The 18,191-nt window shown below is 36.0% G+C and overlaps 1 protein-coding gene across 1 annotated transcript in view; it reads right to left on the bottom strand.

Annotated features, from left to right (window-relative positions):
* The window catches only part of ALiX (programmed cell death 6-interacting protein-like protein AliX), a 262,161-nt gene that overhangs the window by 42,847 nt on the left and 201,123 nt on the right, over positions 1 to 18,191 (bottom strand). Inside the window, exon 11 of the mRNA XM_090373269.1 lies at positions 3,166 to 3,387. Within this exon, the coding sequence (XP_090229395.1) occupies positions 3,166 to 3,387 (222 nt within the window). The remainder of the gene's footprint in view (positions 1 to 3,165; positions 3,388 to 18,191) is intronic.

Below are 18,191 nucleotides of genomic sequence, written 5' to 3'. Positions count from 1 at the left end.
TAGCCACACTCACTACCTCTGTTATACTGGAGGACAACTTATCCAAGCCAACAATTAACAATTCATCCGAGTCTCTAGTTCTTGCCTCATCTCACCTATGAGGGACAAGATATGCTCATTCATTCTATTTAACCTCCTTGACATCTAATGCAACTCCCTCAGATCTCCCTTTAGATGTCTGATTGTTAAAATTTGCACTCCATATCTTCTAAGCAGTCCTACATTTTGCACTCATCAGTGGTCACCATTCAAAATTCCACTTAATAAAATATTATGGGACTCATTGTGTCTAATAAACAGGATGATTTTTTATGTAAAGTTGGATCAAAAATTATAAGCCAATTCTCCTACTTTATGTTTCTATCATTAAAAGAAACACAACAAAAAATTCGGCATTAGGTACGGAATTTTTGTCATCCGTTTTGTGACATCCAACAAGCTGTGAAATATAAAATTGCAAGTAAGCACATGAATTATATTCTCTTTAGATACCATATTTTTAAGCATCTATATTAATTATATCACATTTTTATTGTATATTAATTACACTATCTTCCAGTGTAGTTTGGTGTATACTCAAAGAATGGTTTCACATGGATTCTGTAGTAATAACAACGGAATTAGGTGGTGGTAGTATTATAGCATATGGCCTAGTTTCATTAGTATTACCACTAATATCATCTATAAAGTGTAAGGAAGCTTCAAGCTTCTTTGCACACATAGTACAGTCCATTCCAGTTATTTGGGACACATCAGGACTAGTGCATTTTGGCGGCTGCCCGAGTTATCCGAAGTTTCACGTAAATAGTTAAAAATACAATGTACTCCTCCCTTTTTTTACAATTGGTTCACTGTACAATCAAATCATGTTACGACGAACTCAACATAGTAAAGTACCGTTCACTATACGATGTGCAGTAAGCGCTGGTCATTGTGATCACGTTTGTGAATTGAATTTTAATTCTATTAAACAGCGATTCTAATTAGAGAAAATATTCCTCCTATTTCCACAGGCTATAAAAGTAAAGATATGTTAAGCACAAATTTACCCTTTATTACTTTACCAATTAAAAAAAATAAATGATATGTGAAAATCGGAAGAATTAATACGTACTGTAATATGTACATACGAACTAGTTGACATTTCTGTTCACTGACATTTGTGGGTGGTGGTGGTGATGGGGGGGGGGGGGTTAAAATTTTAAACAGTAAAAAGATAAGCAATCAATAACAAAGAACACGGCACACACAAATTGCAAGTAACACAATACGCGCAAGTGAGAACAGAGTAACGAGTTACAAAGCTTTAAAAATAGGAATGAAGAGAAGATCTGAAAATTAATTTTTTTATATGATTGAGAATTTCATGGAAGTGTAAACACATTTCATCGTAATAACACACAGAATTCCAGCTGTCGGTATTATTGCAAATTCAATAAGATCGAGTTTACAGTCCATTTATGATATATTTCACTAACAGAAAAGCCCAATAAACAGGTGACTGCTAATTGTTTTTATTATTTTATGGTTGTGACCTCCAGAATTTCGACAGAACCATGTGGTACCGTCAGAGACAATCGTAGGGTAATCTCCAGTGCTGCGGTCTCCTGCCCCGATTAAACGGCATGCTGTCCCAATTAAGCGAAGTAAACCCTGACTATTTTCTCGACTGGTTTCTGTTTTGTAAGATTTGCCCCAAATAACCGGAATCCGCTGTATTTAGTATTAGCTGTACAGTGCAAGGAGGTAACAGGCTTTTTCTGCAATGGAGAGAGAGAGAGAGAGAGAGAGAGAGAGAGAGAGAGAGAGAGAGAGAGAGAAGATTGGAAAATACAAATTATGCATTTCTCTCTTATGTAGGTAACTATCCAGTTGATCCTTCAATTTCTTCAAACTGTTAGTCTCAACTACCTGCCAAGGCAACCTGTTCCAGGAATCAATGACTTGCTGGATAAAAGAAAGCTTCCTACAATCTAATTAAACCTCTTCCCCTGTAATTTGAATTTATGGGCCCTAGTTCTGGAATTTTTTATAACAGTAAAACTTCTGCCTTCATTTATTTTACTAATTCCTCTTGGAGCCTTATAAACCTCAATCAGGTCACCTCTGAAGTGCCTGGTTGCCAAGCTCTGTAGCCCACATAATCAGTCTTTCCTCATATGATTTCTGCTGATCTTACCATGCAAGTTGCCGATCTTTGGACTTTTCAAGTAGTTCAGTGTCTTTTTTCTGATGAGGTCTTACAATTGCCTTATACAGTGGGATTACAACCTCCCCACCTCTGATCATTTTTGATAAATCGCTGATAGACACCATTCCTGGCCACCTGTTTACACTGCTTGGAAAACTTCATATACGTCCATATTGTAACTCTCAGATCCTTTCTTCCTCTACTATTTTTAATTCAACCCACCTAGTGTATAATTTATTTTGGGGGTGCATTCAAATAAACTATGTTAAAATTGTTCTCTACATCTAGCTCATGAGTAATTATGTCAAAATATATTACTAGGTTAGTCAAACATGCCTTTCCCTTAACAAACCTACGTTATGGGTTTAAGAAGGCATTCATTTTGTTTTAGGCATTCTTCCTGAAACAAAGCAGAAGTCTTTCAGAATGCCACTTCTTTCTAAATGGCCCTAGATTGTACTCTTAATCACTGCCTTGAAAATTTTTCCTACGCCTGAAGTAAGACTAACCAATCTGTAGTTACAGAAGTAATATGTTGGCACTTCTTCAATCCAAAAGAATCTATCCTGCATCCAAAGATGCCATCAAAATTAAGATGGATTGTTGACACTTTGAATAGAAGTAAGAATTCATATTTGTGCAATTAATTATGTAAAATTAACTAAATGCTAACTTAGTCTGAATACCTGGGTGCCTACTCTTGCTGATTCTTTTAAATTAGAAGTTTAACTGCTCTCAATTATAATTTTTTCAAAAATATGCCTCTGTAAAAAACTAAAGAAAATTTTTTAAAAAATAATTAAAAAAAAAGAAGAAAACATGAATTCCCCTCTGAGAAAAGTGCACAAAAATTAATTAAATTAATAAATAATAACTGCAATACTTAATGCTTATATTGAAAACTGAAGATAACTTAATCAACGAGTAATATATGTCTACGAAAGCAATCCACTTATGTGTTTAAATTCCCATACCTCTGGTCTGCTCAAGAGATCAATTTTATCTCTGTGTTTACCAAATTTTTCTCTCACTACCGAATCAGCTGCAACTGCATTGTTAATTATTTGACGATATTTCTGTGCATTAGCTTTAAGAGGTGTATTTAATTTATCAGACTGCGTACGTGTCCACTTTTCTTTAAACTGGGATCGCAACTGGTTGTCAGATTCTTCTTCTTCTTGCAGCATTCGCTCCGCCTAATAACAATGAGGTTAAAAAAAAATAATAAATTAATTTAAAAAAATAATAGTAAAAAATAAATATATATATATATAAACTATAAGAACAGAGATTAAAACAACTTTAAAGCAAATTAAATATAGAAATCCAACAAGTGACATTAGTAAGCACAAAACAGCAGCAGTTCAAGTGCAATTAAAATACTTAATACAGTAGACTGGTGAAATAACGGCACCCAAATAATGAAACATTCAAGCTAACAGCACTGAAAAAAGAAAACAGCAGATCACGTGATTACTGTATTTGTTTAAGTTTGCCATTTTGAAAGTGAATTCTGTACTGATATCACGGATTATACCGCTGTTTTACATTTATTTTAAATTAAAAACCCCACACTACAGCTCCTAAAGTTAATAAACTTCATATAGAAAAGAAAAGAAGAACAACATTAAAGCTTAGTGACAAACTCGATATAATCTAAACTATTACATTAGGGTCACTCGAAAAGTCAATTCATATACCCATGTGTATTGTGTCAGTAAATTGCATGTTCTCTGGTTGATTTGTCTGTTTTGCTGGAAGAAAACCCCCAGTTTCTGGGGGGAAAAAACCTTGCTATCTATGCCTGAAACTGACTAACTTAGTCACAGAGTTAAAAAAATCCATAAAAGTTCCTCGCATCATTGACAGGATTCAAACCCTGGCCTTTTCCACCCGGTGCGGGGATGATGGTGATGATACCACTGTGCTACTACCCACACAGACAAAACTTGACATAATAAAGAAAACAGAATAAGGCGTAAGTAGGAGTGTATTAATGGCAGAATATAACACTGGATCACCAACATGTTTATGTTTTTTATGTGCAGTTAATAAAATTCATTTTTAATCTCTCTATTTCTTATTTAGCCTCATTATTTCTATTAACTATATTCAAAATAAAAAAAACTTTCTAGATAATGGAAAAATTTAAATAACAGCACCTTGAATCCCTGAAGGTGCCATTATTCTGAAAGTCTACTGTATTAATAAATGAAAACATGAAGAGTGATGGAACAAGCAGAAATATCAGAGCAAAAGTAAGAACTAAAGAAATGAAACAATGGTGGGAGGACAGTGAAAATACGCATGGAGGCATAGAAGACTTTGGATTTCAAGTAAATGTCGAGGTTCAGGCACTGACTAACAGACCCAAATTAGCTGTAATTAAAATAATTTAATGATATTTAACTTATCTCCCAATACAATTTACAAAGGTCTGAAACCTGTGAAATTCCACACTTTATACAAGTTATGGCTGCAAGACCAGACAGACTTCTTTAACTGGAAATAAAAGATAAACAAATGAAAATATATGAAGAATAAAACACTTATGAAGTCTGGATAAAGACTGAATATAGTATTTAAAAAAATAATTGATAAATCAGTGCAGAAAGGACCAATTTCAACAGCTGTAACAAAGGACAGTAAACTGTCATCATCATCAGCCATTTTCAATCCACTGCAGGTGAAGGTATTTCCAGCAACTTTCCAGTTCTCTGTTTAGTGCAATGACCATCCATTTACTGCCCACAAACTCATGAATTTCATCTGTCCATCTCCATCATTGGTTTCCAGATTTTCTTCTAGCTCCTTTTGGATACCATTCTGTTATTTTCTTAGTCCATCTGTCATCATGTCTTCGAGCTATGTGTCCCGCCCAAGATCATTTTAGTTATTTAGTTTTGATAAGACTGTCCTTTATTTGAGTTTGCTGCCTAATCCATGCATTTCTCTTCTTATTTAACAGTCTGATTCCTAATATACAGTGGATGACAAAAAACTGCATCACCTTAAAAAAGTAACATCTGTAGTGAAACCTATAAGATATTGTTTGATTACAGTCATTTTGTTTGTCGCAAAGCAAAGGTATTGTGTCAGATAACTCTTCTATTGCATCACACAGTAATTGCAAGGTACTGCATCAGCCATTTCTGTAAATATGGTATTGGAAGGATATACACACTCATTAGTACCATGTTTTGAGGAGGTGTAACAATGGCTCCATATGTTCACAGTTGACACCAAGAAAAAAAGTGTAGCTGTAGCTCTGTCCCAGGAAGGGGTTTCTATGCATGTTATCACTGATAAAATAGGCCGTCAACAATATCCCGGGTGCTAAAATTAAAGCGTGAAACTGGTGATGCAAAGAGAAGAGAAGACTTGGATCAGGCCGTAAGAGTGACAATGCCTTCATAATCGCCATGCTAGTGCTCCTGATCTAAAACTGGACTTTGTGATGGCTTCTGGTGTTGAAACAAGTGCACGAACTATCCAAAGACAGCTTTTGGAATGTGGTCTGCATGACTAATGGCCCAAGAAGAAGCCTTTGTTGACTCAACAAATGAGGAAGAAGCGACTTGCTTGGGCTAAAACGCATGTTTCATGGACAAAACAGCAATGGGACAGTCTCTTTTCTGATGAATTGAAATTCAACCTGCATGGCTCAGATGGGAAGCATTATGTCAGAAGACGAAAATCAAAGGCATACCATCTTGCCTGCATAACACTAACTGTAAAGTTCCCTGCCGGTCAGATGGTCTGGGGATGCAAAACAAGAAAAGGGGTGGGCAAATTAAGTTTATTAACGGAACGGTGGATGCAGAAACCTACATTCACCGTTTCACCTATATTCACGAATAGTAATAACTGAATACCAACAATCTGATCCTGATCAGATTGTTGAAAAACTGAATAGATTACTTGCATCTAGATTCATACATGAGGAATTTTTTAGGGAATGGAATGTCAGAAGATTATGAAACTCCAACAGGGAGCTAAACAATTTTGTGATAACCGAGAGAGAAGTGTAGGAGAAATCACTGAAGCCAAACATAAAAGGTGCATAATGTGGGTGTAACCTGTCCAATTATATTAAGGGGGAAGCAAAGGCGGTAAGCAAACCCTTAGTCATCAGCAGTGGTGAGCTGTGAATATTTTAACAATGGGCTCACAGTTTTTCCGACTTTCTGCCCAGTAAATTTGATCGGTCACGGAAGTGACGTCATCCGCGGATTCCACGAGAGGCGCTTCCTGGAAGCACCTCTGGTGGAATCCATGGGTGATGTCACTTCCGTTAAGAGTCATTCTCTACCGTATTTCATAAAAAATTTTGACGGAAAAAATTTCTAATTCAACATGTCGAAAAGTAAACATTTCAAAAGATTCTAAAGAAGTTTCAAACTTCCAACATGCATGCAAACACACACACACTTTTTTTTTTTATGATAAAATTTTAATATTGCGAATAAAAAATAACGTACAATATTTGCCATAACACAAATAACATAAAGAATCACAAAACTTTCTAGAATATAAAAACAATTATTACATTAAAAAAAAAACACAAACTATTCTAGAAAAGGTACAAAAAAAAATCACAGCTTACCTGAAAAAAAATTGTTAAACAAATATAGAAGAAAAATTTGTTCCAAAAACTGCCATATAGAATGTACTTCTCTATTAATATTTGTTGCCAATCTTCTGCTTTGCTCAATAGCTGAGCGATGATTACAGAGGAACGATTTGACGTAACGATCTGGATCAAATTGAAGCAATGATTTTCCATTTGGATTTATGGTCATCATATCTGCAACGTGTTTAATTGTCAAAGATGTTCTTTTTATTGTCACAATGTTATTCATTACGCTGAAAGCTCGCTCAGCGTCAGCATTGCTAATTGCAATGGTTTCAAGAATTTTTCTGGCTTTTTTAATTGATAAGGGAATTTCACTGGAATTTAAACAAACTGTCTTCAACAAAATCTCTGAAATCATTAATTTTTATTTCATATTTTATTATAAAACTTAAATTTCTTATTTGTTTTTCACCCTCTTGCCAAGGAGAGGAAGGTTCTTCCATATTCCACATTTCCGGGTAGCATACGTTTTAAAATTTATTTCAATTCCTCATCGTCAATGATATCGTTGTCTTCTTTCTTTAATTTAAAATTGCTCTGTTACATTAATAACCAATCCTTTAAGGATAAAACAATGCAGTTTAATAATTTGCCACGAGGTAATTTTTTACATGTGTTCTTACTTTCGATTTTGATTCCTTCAAATTCTTTCGACTTCAATGTGCTCTCAATTTTAGTTTCATAAGTTCCTTCCGAATTTTTCAAATTATCAATAGCATTGATAGTTCGAATAATTAATTTATCTTTTTTTTTTTTTTTTAAATGTAAATCCCAAACACGAGAGGTATTAGAACCTATAGTACTTGGGTTGGAGGTTGAGAAGATGAAAGAAGATATTTGTTGACATTCAACTTGAACTTCTGCAGACTGTAATTTTCAGGAAATACGTATGAAGGAAGGTTGTTCCAGAAAACGGCAGTTGAATGAATAAACAAGGAAGATGAAAAATTGGTTCTGTGAGTTTGAAGTTAGACAGTAAATGGATGTTGGCGGCACGTATTCAGACTGTTTTGAAAGAGAGAGCAGGCATTATAGAAGCCAATTCAGAAGAACAGCACCAATGGAAATATCTGTAGAAGAGGCATGCAGCAGAAACAGTACGTCTATGAGACGAGTGGAGAGAGAGACTGTTAGAGACAAATCATTAATTAATCTAACTGCCCTCTTCTGAACGGAATCAAGAAGCTTGAGAGCGGTTTTGGGGGCACCAACCCCAAATGTGGGAACAATACTCCACAGTAGGGCGAATTTGCGATTTGTACAGAGTGAACAGCTGTTTGGAAGAAAAGTAATGCTGAGAGAAAACCAAATTTTTTTGATGCAGAAGAAGCAATATTTGTAATGTGCTTGTGCAAAGAGAGATTAGAAGTCAGGGTAATTTCCAAAAGAGGTATATCATTTTGCCTAGAAATCAGAGTGTCACCAAAGATAAGCATAGGAGCAGAAGAATCCTTTTTTGTGAGATATAAGACAAGACTGAGTTTTAGAAGGGTTGAAATAAACTAAGTTGTCTTTGCCCCACTGGAGAATTACCTGAAGATCGGCATTTAAGGAACTAGTAGCAGATTTTCGAGAAGCTGAAGCTGATTGAACATGGCAAGGTTTCTCAAAATGGAAAGTGGAATGTAATGTGCTATCATCGGCAAAACTATGGATAGGATTTCCAGTCAATGGAAGAAGGTCATTAATATACAAGAGGAAAAGAGTGGGAGAAAGAACTGAACCTTGGGGGACACCGGCATTAGTGGAGAAGTTAGAAGACAGAGAGCCATCTACCATCACCCTCAGTGAGCGATCAGAGAGAAAACTGGACAACCAATTACTAAAAACAGTTGGCAAACCATAAGATGGAAGCTTGTTTAGAAGATCTTTATGCCAAACATGATTGAAAGCCTTTGAGATATCAAGAGCAACTACTTGTGTTTCACCGAACCTTTCCATTGAATTAGTCCATAAATGGGTAACTTAAGCCAGAATATCACCAGTGGATCGACACTGATGGAATCCATACTGGCAATCGTTGATCAGATGGAAGGTTTCTAGGTAGTTTAAGAGTTGGTGGTTAATTGCTTTCTCCATTACTATCTGCTTTTACTATTATGATGCTGCGACTTTGTAAAGCTTCTGAAAGGTAAGAGCTCCTGCAGGATGCCGATCATTAATGCTAAATCTTTAAGAAATTCAAGATTTAAGTCGGTTTAATAATCCCAAATATTTAACTTCTGATGCAAAATGTTTGCACAAAGCAGGATAATTCTGCCAAACTGCAATTGCTGTCCGCAAGCTGCCCATCGTGGCCCAAACACACGACCGATCTTTATAATTTCCACATCAAGTTCTTTAGCAATCATCCTCAAATCACGCTGGTTTTTTGGAGATTGGTGATATAATGCATACAGTTTATCTAGAAATATTTCAAAATGATTCACTTCTTTTATAGAATCATCAAATGCTAATTTCAAATGATGAGCCAGGCAATGCCAAATAATGATGTTTGGGAATTGTTGTAAAAGTCTGGTTGAAACACCGGACTTTTTCCCCAACATTACATTAGCACCATCGGAACAAAATCCAATAAGATTTTCCTTTAAATAATTTTTGGAAAAACCATAGCTCTTTAAAGCTGTAATTACGCTGGCATGTATGCATTCAGCGGTTGTCTGTTCTAATTCAATAAGATCTATAAAAATCATACAAGGCTCAGCAAGTTCAACACGCAGGTAAAGAATTAAGACACTTTGTTTGGATAATGTTGTCGACTCATCGATTATTATGCAGATTTTGGCATTCTTTTCTATAATTTTTGTAAAGATTTCCGTTTTTATTTCATTTGAAATATGTTCGGCGATTCTAATGCCCAAAAATCTGGAATGCAACGAAACTCCTATATCAATGCCATTTTTACTCTGTAATTCCAATTCAGCTAGTAAGTCAGACATTGGCTGATTTCTTTTTACAAGACTGTATACTGAATTAAAAAATTTGGTGGTAGTTTGAATTTCTTTATCATTCAGTTTGTCAATGACATTTGGAAGTACATGCCTTTGCGATTCTTCGTTTGTTTTTAAGAATTTTATGTGCCATTGACTCATCGTGAATAGATAGTTTTTTGCGCAAAGATGCCTGTCTACTATTTTTATTCTTTCCATTCGGCTCTACCTTAATTTCCATCCATTCTTTTGAACCATGACAACATTTTTCTTGTTCAACACCTAAGTTTTTATACTTAGCACAAACAGAACAACCTAATTTTCCATTTTGGATGTATAGCCACTTGTACTGAGTTTTAAAAAAAAATTGCTTGCTTCTCATTCCAACAATCGGGTAGTTGCTGTTCCACTTCATAACTAACATATCGATCATTTATAATATCCTCGTTATCAATGTTTGTATTCTTAGAATTATTTGAAGAAATAACTTTACTATGAAAATCAATTTTCTCCATTACACTGGCAGAATCCGTAGAAGCAGATTTATTTATTTTTTTTGTCTTTTCCAAAAAAAATTAATAAATTGGACTGTCTTTTCATGGCTAATAAATTTAAAAAAGTGTTATATTATTTAAAAATTATAAAGAAACTAAAAATTAGATTTAAAATTATAGATTTTAATAAATACTTGATAAATACACTTCTCGCTGGCACAGAAACTCAACTAATTACTTTCTCTATCCTACCTACCTACCCTCATACACAAATCAGCTTATTTCAATTGCTCACTTATCCCTACCACGTGGCTTAAGACAACCATTCGGATTGGTTACATGAAACATAGCATGCTGAGTAACATTTCACAGTGTTGTCTGTTCACAAATCTACTCACTCATTAGGCAATCCTATGCCTGTGGCAAAAGAAAAATAAGTACGCCCCCATTATATGTAGGTCGTCAATCTTCATGAATTTATAAAAATTACTACTGAAACGATCTATAATTTGCACATATTTATTAATAAAATAATACAATGAATATAATAAAACAAAATATCAAATAAAAAGAAACTTACAAATACTCGTTTTTCTCTACAAAAAAACTGTCCTATACAAACTACAAAGAAAATATGTACATATAACTATAAAGAAATAAATCCCCCCCCCACAGATATCGTATAGTTTACATTTATATATTTAGAATAAAACCATAGAAACAAAATATTGCAAAATATAATATAGAATACTTTGAAAATAATAACATAAACTAAAAATATGCAATGAAGATATATTTTTAATTGAATTTTTTTCACTTTTGCCGAAGCAAAATCATCAACAACGTTATCATAGTTTATGTTTTGTGCAACGTGATTTTCAATAGATATAATTGATATGTTGGTTAGTCATTCTTGTCCAGTTGTTCATCTAAGGTGATTTTTAATCCATTTAAGTTTACCAAAGAACCTTTCACAATAAAGGACCTATTACAGGCAGGGTAAGAAAAATCTAACGCTATTTCTGTTTGGATAACATTTTATTAGACAATACTCGTGAATGATTCGGAGAAGTTTAAAGGGGGGTTGCAGATTTCATATCCTGCAGAATTGATAAAACATGATTTTTAAAACTTTGAATTTCTCTTGAAATATCTGACGCATTTAAATCTTTATTGGGTTTTAATGCAAGGTCGGAAGCAGCCTTCTGCAAAGTCAGATATATTAATTAATGCGAGTGACGTACGAAATAGAAAATCAAATTCTGAAGAAATAGTATTCAGTTTTTCAAAACTAGTGCTGAAGTCACTGACAAGAACATCCAAAACGTATTTAATTTCAATACAAAATTTTTTGTTCTGCAGATAAGTTGAAACCATTGGCAAATTTGTAAAGTGACATTTTTCTTTTTCTTTCTTTCTTTCTTGTGGAAATGTAGCTGGTATACCCGTTTTTTTCTGCTGTGGTAACAACATATCCAAAAATAACTTGAAATTCATTTTCCCCTATTTCTTTGATGTTTTATCAATCTGATTATTAATTGTACGCAAAGCTTTAGCTTGCAATGCTTTATTTACACTTTCAATGTTATGAAGAATTTTATTCCATATAGCCAGTCTGCATAAAAATGCATAGTCTGTTTATACAAGCAGACTTTGAGCAATACTGATAGTGTCCGCATTTGCCGACATATCTTCAATATTAATAAGCATTCATGAACTTTTATCTGTAAGAACAAAGATTTTATAGCTCGTTCTTTGGATGACGATCTTCTGTCTCTATGTCCTTTAAGTGTAAGGCTACCAGACGTCCGACATGTCCTGGTTTTTAGGGCGTCCTCGCGGATTTTACACTTGTGTCCTATTTTTTGTAATTTAAAAAAATCATCTATCATAAAATGAATGTTCATTAAATGTTCTGTGCGTTGCACCTTCGGTCCACACAACAGAATAAATCTCATGCTCTGCCTTCGGCTGGGGCTCCCCAGGCCTGGCCAGCAAACCCCCTCTCTCTCTCTTTTATTTATTTTAATAATTATTATTTTTAATTATATATATATATATTTCCCCCCCCTCTAACAATTATCCTGTATTGGGGCTCCCCTGGGCTGGGCAAGTCCTCCTCCTCTCCTTCCCCCTCTTCACTTTTGCACTTTTCTTTTCCTCCCTGGGAAAAGAGTTTCCCAGGGAGGAAAAGAAAAAGGGCTAGCAGATAGTAAGGAGGGTCTTGCTTCCCAGGGCTAGGGACGATTACCTGGAAGCGGTTGTCCAGGTAATCGCTGTTTCTTGGTAGCCAAAAGGCCAAAACACTACACTACACGAAGAACACACATATAAGCTCACAGACAAAATTTTTATGTCCTATCAGTTTCTCCCATGGGGGATGAAAAACTTATTTTATATACATTTTTTTTCTCTCTTACCCTCTCTTCCATTATACCGTTCAACCGGCACCTACCCCCCGCCCTCTACATGACACACACTGGCCTTACCTTGACAGAGTCTAAAAACTGAACAGCGCAATGAGGCGGAGATCAACATCTGTTCTAGAAGCCACCCATACAAAAACACAAAATACAAATACAACAGAATAAATAAAAAATAATGCACTGGTTGCATTACGTGAACTATATTAACAGAAAATTTTACCTTTTTATTATCTCCAAATTACACATGTGGACTAAACTTCATCATTTGTCTACTTGAAAATCGATGATAGTAGATTATTTGACCAATTTATGAGCCAATAGAAAGTCAGCTGAATATTTTAATCAATGCAAGAGTACCAAAGTATGTTCTGAGCTTTTAAAAATTGCTCAATATACATTTTTTATTTTTGCCCACAATAGGAACATAGATTGTATTTTTGTTAAATCAACAGAGTGACAGAAATAAAATTGAAACAAATAACTGTAAACAGTATTTTATTGGTTACTTATAATTTGAAAATGGATTGTAAAACACTTTGTCAGCTGAATATTTTCATCAATGCAAGAGTACCGAAGTATGTTCCGAGCTTTTAAAAATTGCTCAATATACATTTTCTATTTTTGCCCACAATAGGAACATAGAGATTGTATTTTTGTTAAATCAACGGAGTGACAGAAATAAAATGGAAACAAATAACTGTAAACAGTATTTTATTGGTTACTTATAATTTGAAAATGGATTGTAAAACATTTTATAATTATTTTCGTTATAATCCAAACTTACTGAAAATGATTGTCAGTAACGATAAACAAGTATCGCAATTTTTTAATAATAAATATAATTTTTAAAATACCCTCGTTTCTAAAACTAAAAATGTCCTAGTTTTTGAATTCTAGATCTGGTAACCCTAAATTAGTTTAAATCTTCAAAGCATTCATAAAATTTCCCAGCGCTTAGCGGAACCAGAAAAAAAAAAAAAAAGTAAATATTTTTTGAACGTCACCAAAAAAAAAAAAAAAAACTTATGTATGCCCTTATATTTTGAAACATTTTTATTTTGAAAGGCCTCTACGCTGTTTCAAAATCTATCAACATTTCATCTTCAGAAAATTTATTTAATATCTCAGGTGCCCTCATATTTGCACCCCCCCCTCTTCAAGACATTGCTACCGTCACTAGTTCTTTGAATACTGTCAGAACTACTTGGATATTCAGCTACTGTGACCATGTAAACTTAGACAGGAAATATTTACCGGAAGGTGTGGTTCATTCACTTCTCCGAAAAACAGATAACTGCTTGCCGGAATAAAGGCGAACTACAACAGGTTGACCAGAGGCTATGTAAAGCATATTCTAGCGGGAATTCTCAGTATGTGGGGCAGGTAGCTGCATTGGTTTTAGGGGCACCACTGGCATTGTGCAACAATATCCCTTTTACCTTAATTCTAATTGCCTAAAGGTCAGAGGTGGGAACAGTGCGTACAAAGTTAAGTCTCTCATAATCCGTTTGTTATATGGAAATTTCCTCCGTTCTACGGAAACTATTTTAAACACGTAATTACCAAGAGGAATTGAAAAATAAATTTGCTATAAAGAAGTTCGTTAAACAGAGTTTCTTCTGTAATTAAATCAAAAACGAAGCAATTTTAAAATACATAACTGGTCGAATGCGCCCTTAAAATGTTGCAGGGGGATACCTCTTGCCACACCCTAGTTCCCGGCTCTGGATACTCAATAATTGAATTCACGATTTAATTTGTAACATAAATGATCGTTTCAACAATGGGCTCGCAAATTTTCAAAAAAATTAACAATGGGCTTTCACGAGCCCATGTGAGCCCACTATAGCTCACCACTGGTCACCAGTATGAAACCATCTTTGGATTCAGGGGAAGTCCCTGAATCCAAAGATGGTTTCATACTGATGGACTGGTGATATATCTCCAATTCACAAAGGGGAATCAAAAGGTGATATGAGTAATTAGAGTTGTTAGCTTAACTTAAAACTGGTCCTTAAGGCCATCACAGACATTCTCACAGGTATGACAAGTTTGCCTAGCTATCTGGGAGCCTAAAACACACTGATGGAAGTGACATTCAGGCGAAACTAGTCAAGTGTACCAAATTTTGGCGAAGTCTGGTTGTTCTGTGGCAACCAAATCCTCTGTTTTCACCTTCATGTTGGACTGTTAGTAACCCTGGGTATAACCCCAGTGTGCAAGTCCTGAAATACAGCACCTAGTTTTTTTTTTTTTTTTTTTTTTTTTTTGTTAGTTCTTGGCACATCGGCTTCTGTGGCCATAATGCACCTCCCAAAGTTTTTGCATTTTACTCTGATCCAAGCCCGAGGCAGGATTCGAACCCACAACCTTTGGGTTGCCAGGCAGGCACTTTACCCACCTGGCTAGCCAGGTCGACACACAACAGCACCTAGTATACTAGAGGTGAATACCTTCAGTGTGAAGCAGAGGTCAAGGTGTAGCATCGAGGTTATGATGGGCTTCATGGTGAGATCCAATCTTCCTTACATTTTGAGGGTACAGCTCTAAAACGGTGTTCTCAGGGTGGCCACTAGATAGTCCACCACGCCGAACCTATTTTGGTAACTCTAGGAGACATCTAGATCAGTTTTTGATACTGCACATCAGACTGCAGTATAAATTGGAGCAGTGTAGCATTATGGGTAAGTTATTGCTGTGGATAAAGGTGCACATTGCAGAGTGGCTATTAATGGACACTGCTCTTCATGGACTAATGTTATTAGTGGATTCCCCCAGGGTTCAGTGCTGAGCCCACTGTTTTTTCTATATTCACCACTAATGATATTGCTGAAGGTGTATCATGCTTAATGTCTAAGTTTGCAGATGATACAAAGGTTAGAAGGGTGATTAATGACAGATCTAAAGAAATTAGGCAGATGGGCTGAAAAATGGAAATTAAAGTTTAACATTGATAAATGAAAGGTACTACATATGGGTATCGGTAATCCGAGATTAATGTACCAATTGTGTGGTACTACCTTCAGGGCAGTAGAAAATGAAAAAGACCTTGGGGTAATGGTACTGTCAGATATGAAGCTCTCTGAGCAATGCAGGGAGGCTGCCAGGACAGCTCATGGAGTTTTGTCTATAATATACAGGAACTCTGCTAGGACAAAGAAGCGATTATCCTATTGTATAATGTAATAGTTAGGCCACATCTTGAGTACTGTATATAGCTCTGGTGGCCTCATTTTAGGAAGGATGTTGTTCTGCTGGAATGGGTGCAGAGAAGAGCACAAGTTTGGTGAAAGGAAAAAAAAGGAGTGGTCATGCCAAGAAAGATTCAGTCTGCAAACTGCAGCATCTGGAGACCAGGCACCTGTGAGGTGCTCTCACTGAGGTGTTTAAGGCTTTGAATGGATTGAGCAAGCTCAATGCTGATGGCATTTTCCTCTTGTTCATGCTGCACGAGGGACCAGGAATTCAAATTGAGGAAGGATGGTTGCAGGACAGAAGTGCAGGGTTTGCTTTCAGCCAGGGTGTTTTTTTTTTTTTTTTTTTTATGAGAACCCCAAACACGAGAGGTATTAGAACCTAAAGTACTTAGTACTGTGCTTGGGTTGGAGGATGAGAAGACAAAAGAAGATATTTGTTGATATTGGACTTGAACTTCTGTAGATTGTAATTTTCAGGAAATACGTATGAAGGAAGGTTGTTCCAGAAAACGGCAGTTGAATGAATAAATGAGGAAGATGAAAAGTTGGTTCTGTGGGTTTGAAGTTGGACAGTAAATGGATGTTGGCTGGTGGCGGCACGTGTTCAGACTGTTTTGAAAGAGAGAGCAGGAATTATAGAAGCCAATTCAGAAGAACAGTGCCCATGGAAGTATCTGTAAAAGAGGCATGCAGCAGAAACAGTGCGTCTATGAGAAAGCGAGTGGAGAGACTCTGTTAGAGATGAATCATTAATTAACCTAACTGCCCTCTTCTGAATGGAATCAAGAAGCCTGAGAGAGGTTTTGGGGGGAACACCCCAGATGTGGGAACAATATTCCATGGTAGGGCAGATTTGCGATTTATACAGAGTGAGCAGCTGTTTGGAAGAAAAGTAACGCCGAGAGCGAAAGAGAAAACCAAGTTTTTAAGATGCAGAGGAAGCAATATTTGTAATGTGCTTGTGCCAAGAGAGATTAGAAGTCAGTGTAATCCCCAAAAGAGATATATCATTTTGCCTAGAAATCGGAGTGTCACTAAAGATAAGTATAGGAGCAGAATAATCCTTTTTGCGAGATATAAGACAAGACTCAGTTTTAGAAGGGTTGAAATCAACTAAGTTGTCTTTGCCCCACTGGAGAATTACTTGAAGATCGGCATTTAAGGAATTGGTAGCAGATTTTCGAGAAGTTGAAGCTGATTGAGCAGGACAGGGTTTCTCAAAATGGAACGTGGTATGCAATGTGCTATCATCGGCAAAACTATGGATAGGATTTCCAGTCAATGGAAGAAAGTCATTAATATACAAGAGGATAAGAGTGGGGGAAGGAACTGAACCTTGGGGGACACCGGCATTTGTGGAGAAGTTAGAAGACAGAGAGCCATCTACCATCACCCTCAGTAAGTGATCAGAGAGAAAACTGGATAACCAATTACTAAAAACAGTTGGCAAACCATAAGATGGAAGCTTGTTTAGAAGACCTTTATGCCAAACACGATCAAAAGCCTTTGAGATGTCAAGAGCAACTACTTGTGTTTCACCGAACCTTTCCACTGAATTAGTCCATAAATGGGTAACATAAGCCAGAATATCACCAGTGGATCGACACTGACGGAATCCATACTGGCGATCGTTGATCAGACGGAACATTTCTAGGTAGTTTAAGAGTTGGCGGTTAATTGATTTCTCCATTACTTTAGAAAGAGTAGAAGTGATTGCAATGGGACAATAATTGGATGGGAGGGATTTGTCACCCTTTTTAGGAACTGGCTGAATATGAGCAAATTTCCATGCAGAAGGAAAAACACCTTTGGAATAAAAAGTGAAAAAAGGCGGCAAAGAATAGGAGTAAGTTCAGGAGTACAGGTTTCGAGAACAAGTGGAGAAATACCATCAGGACCTGGAGCTTTCTTAGCATCAAGATTCATCAAAATCCTTCTGATATCCTTTTGACGGAAGACCACAGGAGGCATTGAATGGAGCGTGTTAGGAATGGTGGGAGGTGTTTTACCAAGATCATTAATACACAAGCTCGAAGAAAAATGGGATGCTAGCAGGTCAGCTTTATCCTTGGCTGAAGTGACAACAGAACCATCTGGTTTGGACAGAGGTGGGAGCAGAGATGGGCAAAAGTTGCGGCCAATAGCTTTGGCAAGAGACCAGAATGCTCGGCTACCATTAGGGCAAGAAGCAAGTTTTCTACTCTTAGCCTGTTCAAACTCTACTTTGGACTGATTAATAACTGCTTTACAATTGTTGCGAGCTTTGGTGTAGGCAGAAAATGAAACTGAAGAATTAGAAACAAGCCAATTACGATAT

The sequence above is a fragment of the Mastigoproctus giganteus genome, chromosome 1 (genome assembly GCF_048544385.1).
Source record: "Mastigoproctus giganteus isolate SK-2022 chromosome 1, ASM4854438v1, whole genome shotgun sequence".
Classification (NCBI taxonomy): Eukaryota; Metazoa; Arthropoda; class Arachnida; order Uropygi; family Thelyphonidae; genus Mastigoproctus; species Mastigoproctus giganteus.
The sequence above is the reverse complement of the archived record's forward strand: the minus strand, read 5'-3'. Positions and strand labels throughout refer to the sequence as shown.